The following is a 6,092-nucleotide window of genomic DNA, read 5'->3' as shown; positions in this document are numbered from 1 at the left end:
CATTGGACAATTATGGCCTAATCATTGGACGTGATTGTGGAGCTAATAGTTTAGTGAATTAATGTTTATATTTGAACATTAGAAATATGTTAATCTGCAAATTGTTTTGAGGCACATCACTAATATTTGGTAAATATAAAAATAACTTAAAATAAATCAAAAATATCTTAAAATAAGTTAGAAAGTGTTTGACAAGGTTAAAAATAACTTAAAATAAGTTAAAAACAAAAAGTAGATCACCTCCTACTTTTTTATTTTTTGACTTAAAAGTCATTTAAATTTGACTTTTTATCTTGACTTAAAAACTATTTTTTAAGTCAATCAAACGGACTCTAATTCGTGTGCCCCAAATTCATTATTTCTTTTTTTGGGATAGTGATACTTTAATCTTTTATTTATAACTAATATTAATAAATTTTTTTTTTTTGTTAAAGGTGGAATGTTTTGTCTATGTGGAATGTCACGTGACAATTTTTTTAAATAAAAGAGAGAGTGTAGTACCCATCATCAAAAATATTGTGTTTCTCAAACTAATAAATGATAATTTAGATATAACACTCACATTCTCAATAGTTTAGATATTTTTTTTTTTTTTAAAAAAAAGATAATTTAAATGCGCTTTCAACTTCATTGATCAGTTTTGTCTTTCCCCTATTGCTATAAAATCTCCCACTCTAATTGCCTTTTTCCTAACTTAATTCCAAACATCTATTATGGGAACCTTTAATTCAAATAACAACGCTCAAACCCAATCCAACCTCCCAAAATTCAATCCACTTGACCCGGAACAATTCCGCACCCAAGCCCATCAAATGGTAGACTTCATTGTTGATTACTACAACAATATTGAAACCTACCCGGTTCTAAGTCAAGTCGAACCGGGTTATCTCCGTACTCAATTACCCCAAAATGCCCCTAATCGCCCAGAATCATTCGAAGCCATTATGAAAGATGTCCACAACCATATTCTCCCGGGTATGACCCATTGGTTGAGCCCGAATTTCTTCGCATTTTTTCCTGCTACCGTTAGCTCTGCTGCGTTCATTGGTGAAATGCTTTGCAATTGTTTCAACTCCGTTGGATTTAACTGGTTGGCTTCGCCAGCCATGACGGAGTTGGAAATGATAGTCATGGACTGGCTCGCTAATATGTTGAAATTACCAAATGCCTTCATGTTTTCTGGCACGGGTGGTGGTGTACTTCAAAGTACAACCAGTGAAGCGATCCTATGCACGTTAATCGCTGCACGTGATCGTAAGCTCGATAATATAGGCGTTGATAACATTGGAAAACTTGTGGTCTACGGTTCTGATCAAACGCACTCTACGTATACCAAAGCCTGCAAAGTAGCTGGTATTTTTCCATGCAATATTCGTGCGGTACCAACTTTTATTGAAAGCGATTTCGCTTTATCTCTTATAGTCTTACGTGGAGTTATTGAAGCTGATGTTGCTGCTGGGCTGGTTCCACTTTTCCTCTGTGCTACTGTGGGGACCACGTCCACTACAGCCGTCGATCCTCTCAGCCAGTTGGGTCAGCTGGCTGAGGAATTCAACATTTGGTTCCACGTGGACGCTGCTTATGGAGGTAGCGCGTGTATATGTCCAGAGTTTAGACAATATCTCGATGGAATCGAACGAGCAAACTCGTTAAGCCTAAGTCCACATAAATGGCTACTAAGTTACTTAGATTGTTGTTGCATGTGGGTGAGAGAACCAAACGTGTTAGTCAAGGCATTGAGCACGAATCCCGAGTACTTACGTAATAAACGATCTGAATACGACTCAGTTGTTGATTACAAAGACTGGCAAATCGGTACGGGACGAAAGTTCAAGTCTCTCCGATTATGGTTCGTCATGCGTAGTTATGGCGTAGCCAATCTCCAGAGCCACATTAGGTCCGATGTTCGTATGGCTAAAATGTTCGAAGGGTTCGTTAAGTCCGATCCCATGTTTGATGTTGTCGTGCCACGACGTTTTTCACTTGTGTGCTTCCGGTTCAACCCGAATAAGGAACATGAACCGGGGGACACCGAGTTTTTAAACAAGAAATTGCTTGATAGTGTTAACTCGACGGGTCGAATTTACATGACACACACAATAGTGAGTGGAATATATATGTTAAGGTTTGCAATAGGGGCTACGTTCACGGAGGACAGACATGTAATTTCAGCTTGGAAGTTGATTAAGGAGTCAGCCATTGCTTTGCTGAGAAAAAGTGTGTTTTAAAAAAAAAAATATTAATGGAAGAAGAAGAAGAAGAAGAGTAAAAGAGAGATAAATAATGTTGGATTGTGTGTGTTAATTTATGTATAGGCATTTGTGATTGTTTTGTAAACTTCGGACAAAGAAGTCAAAACAATTTACAGTTGTCAGTAATAATATAATATAGTTATCTTTATATTTGAATAAAGATTAATCTATATATATTTATATCTTGAAGTATTTTGATTAATCGGAAATACTAGTTCAAGAGATTTATGAATTTCTCCATATAAAAAGCGGATCTCCAGCAAAAACTCACGTTATCGATGGTCGAGCGTAAGGGTATTCACGGTTTGGATAAAAATAAATTTCAATAAAAAAACTGAACCAAACTGATATTATTTAGGTTTGGTTTGGTTGTAGATTTTTAAAAACCGATAGTATTATTTGGGTTGGTTATGATTTTGTTTGAAAAAACCAGAAGAAATAACTGAAACGAACTGAACTGACAAATTTTATACATATATTTTATTATTATACATACATAATATGCTATTTTTATAAACAATTTGAATATCTTATATATGTTTTCATCAAAATTTATTTATAATTTACTTATGAAAGCAAAAATTCCCAAGGTGAGAATATTTGAGTATCTATGACAATTCTTTGTGGGATTGAAAATGTCATTGTCTCTTCCTTCTAGGCCAAAATAATGAATTTTGAAGCTTTATTCATAGTAAATTCAATTTACGAAAAGTTACGTAATGTCAGTCATTTTAACTATTTTCGTTTTGAATGGATTGTTGTCACTTTTTCACGTTTTGAATGAATTGTTTCTTTTATTTTTGTAACTGAATAACCGAACCAAACCGAACCGAAATCGATAATAATCAAACCGATAAATATATACATATTTGGTTTGGTTTGGTTTTGATAATTTTTAAACCGATTAAGTTGGTTTAGTTTTGATCAATAACCGATTCAAACAGATCCGTAAATGCCCCTAGTTGAGCGGATGAATCCATTCTTTGGAGATCGCAAAACATTGCACTAACCCTAATCGTCATCTAATATGATGAATTTGTATACAATTGAATTGAATTAAAACATTTGTATATCAAATCATTCTCTCTCACTTTATACAACACAAATTATACATTGTATTTTGTATAATTTGTGCTTGTATCAAGAGAGAAAGACAAAAGAGAACTGGCCAGGGAAAGATTTGTATTGTAGAATTATAATTGTATAGGACGAAGAGATATGTATTTGTATTTGTATATACAATTTTCTCTCGCTTTATACAAACACAAACACAATATATACATTTGTGTTTGTATAAAGTGAGAGACGCGAGGGAGAGTGCCGAGCGAAAATTCGGAGGAGAGAGGCGAATGATAAAGTGTTTGCTACGGATGAGAATTAAATAAAATTGTGGTTATAACATTTTTTTTAATTAATAATTTGCTATTTATATAATTTTCCTTCAATTATATGATGTGATGAGGAGAAGTGAAAAAAAGAAGATTGTTGTAAAACTATATATCTATGTAACAATGCAAGTTGGAAAGAGACGATCGTAGTAAAATATGAGTTTTTATGTCTCTATTTATAGAAGAAGAAGAAAGGAGTAAAAAGACAATCCCTAATTAATTCTTTAATTATTTCAACCATACTATATTTGGAGCCTGAGAATTTTGCATGTATGGGAGGGTGGAGGATAATAAAATCATTTGACCCCTTGTGAATTAAATTGATGAAAATGATCTTTTCAAATCTTCGACATATAAAAATTAAACATTCTTTTCAAAAAGTATAAGATTAAAAAAAATGTAACTAATTTACCATACATATTATTCTTCTGAAGTGATGGAGTTCCAAGTAGTAATTGTAAGGGCCAAAAAGCATAAATAATTTGGGAATCCTCAATGAATATACTCAATCATATTCCTATGTAATTTGGTAGGTGGGATGAGACAAAATAGGTAATCACTAGTGTTCAGCATCAATATTTCAGCCACATTGGTGTTTGGATATATATATATTTATTTATTTTATTTTTTTAATTTGATAGTCGATATTCATATTAGAGTTTGACTATTTTAACTTCACATTGCATCGAGCCCCATTCGTGAAAAATGCTCAAGACCTTTTTCATATTCAAGACTCGAATTCGAAATCACTAGTTAAAGGAGGAGCAACTTCATTCACTACATCGTATCCTTTAATGGTGTTTAGATATATTTCATTGAAATTATGATTTTTTTATATATGTATATATATAAAAAAAAATTGTTTCAATTTGCTTTTCTGAAGAAAAAAATAATAATTAAATTTTATGATCCTAAATTAATGATATAAATAGTATATCAAAATATTTTTTAATTTTATGATTTTGAATATACTACTTAGAAAAGTGCATTAAGACTAACTATTATTTTCTCCGTCTATTTTTATTTATTTACTATATTAAAATAGATGTTCATATTTATTTTTTAGTTTAGAAAATAAAGAGATAATTTATCACTTAATTTATAATTTATTTTTATTATTAACTTTAGTTATTTTCTAATTTATTTGTTTAAACATTGAATTGATTATATAAAAAAGATGACATAATAAACAATATAAGTAAAAATGGACTAAGGAAATAGTACGATAGGTACAATCAGGGGCGGAGCCAGCCTTCTGTCAGGGATTCATCCGAACTCCTTTCGGCGAAAAATATTACTATCTATACATGGTTAAAATTATTTTTTATGTATATATAGTAGATGTTGAACCCCCTTCGATTAGTTTGTGTGTTTAGTTCTTCAATTTTGAACCCCCTTATTAAAAATCCTAGCTCTGACACTGGGTACAATCATAATTAACACATTATGTTGCAAAAATCACATATCGTTGACATTTTTGCTAAATGAGTGAGATCTAATATGAGTAAAATATTAATGGTGGAATTAAAGTTTTGTCAAATAAGAAAAAAATTCATTTTTTTTATACTAACTAAAAAATATATTTTACATAAATGTCCTCGTCATTCACTTTCTTCGATCAATTGTTTTAGTTTATTGAATTGATTAAACACCAATTTATAACGCAATTATGGGGCAAAATGCATATTATTGGTTACCACACACTTTAAATCATGATTAACATTTAAGCACACTGCGTATACACCCAGTTAATTGTTTTTTTAAAACAATTGGACAACAATTTCAACTTTATCAAAAAAAGTTATTCGTAATTTCTTTATTTAGATTAAAATGTTTCATCACGTTTTATGGACCAAAACCATCAAAACTTTTGCAATTTTTGAAAAATCTTTCTGGTGTCATTATCAGGAAAAAATAAAATGAAATGAATAAAAAGAGGAAAATAGAAAACAAATCAATTTAATTTTCAACTAAGATTTTTGTAAATAATTTATGAGTAAAGTGTAGAGAGGAAAACAGAAAACAAATAAATGTCATTTTCAACTTAGATTTTTAGTAAATAATTGATGAGTAAAGAGGAAAAGGGAAAACAAATGCACTCTAAACACATGAAATTTCACGTAAAAATTAGGTTCAATATTCGTTTCATTATATCATTAAGAGAAAAAAAAAAATTCTCGTTAGGATTGGTAAAGTAAGGCCTCGACCCTCTTCCTTGTATTTATTCATATTGAGGATTTTATTTTTTAGTGAAAATTACAATAATATACTACTTAACACTTTAATTAACAAAATATCAACATACTTCTATTTAATTACAAACATAACAAAATAATTAATTTTCGTATTTATGTGAATTAATATTTTCGATTTTCCTCTCTCCATTTTTTGTAGTATGTGCCTTTTTTTTTGGAGTATAATTAGGGTATTAAATTTTATCAGGTTTATCTCT

At 30.7% G+C, this 6,092-nt stretch overlaps 1 protein-coding gene across 1 annotated transcript; it reads left to right on the top strand.

Moving 5' to 3' along the window:
- Window positions 1-711: 711 nt before the first annotated feature.
- On the top strand, window positions 712-2,295 carry LOC102600956 (aromatic-L-amino-acid decarboxylase-like). Its single transcript, XM_006357437.2, has one exon. The coding sequence runs from the start codon at window positions 714-716 to the stop codon at window positions 2,226-2,228; it is 1,515 nt and encodes a 504-aa protein (XP_006357499.1). The 5' UTR covers window positions 712-713; the 3' UTR covers window positions 2,229-2,295.
- The last annotated feature ends 3,797 nt before the right edge of the window (window positions 2,296-6,092 follow it).

The sequence above is a fragment of the Solanum tuberosum genome, unplaced genomic scaffold (assembly GCF_000226075.1).
Source record: "Solanum tuberosum cultivar DM 1-3 516 R44 unplaced genomic scaffold, SolTub_3.0 scf00233, whole genome shotgun sequence".
In the NCBI taxonomy this organism is placed as follows: domain Eukaryota; kingdom Viridiplantae; phylum Streptophyta; class Magnoliopsida; order Solanales; family Solanaceae; genus Solanum; species Solanum tuberosum.
The sequence above is the reverse complement of the archived record's forward strand: the minus strand, read 5'-3'. Positions and strand labels throughout refer to the sequence as shown.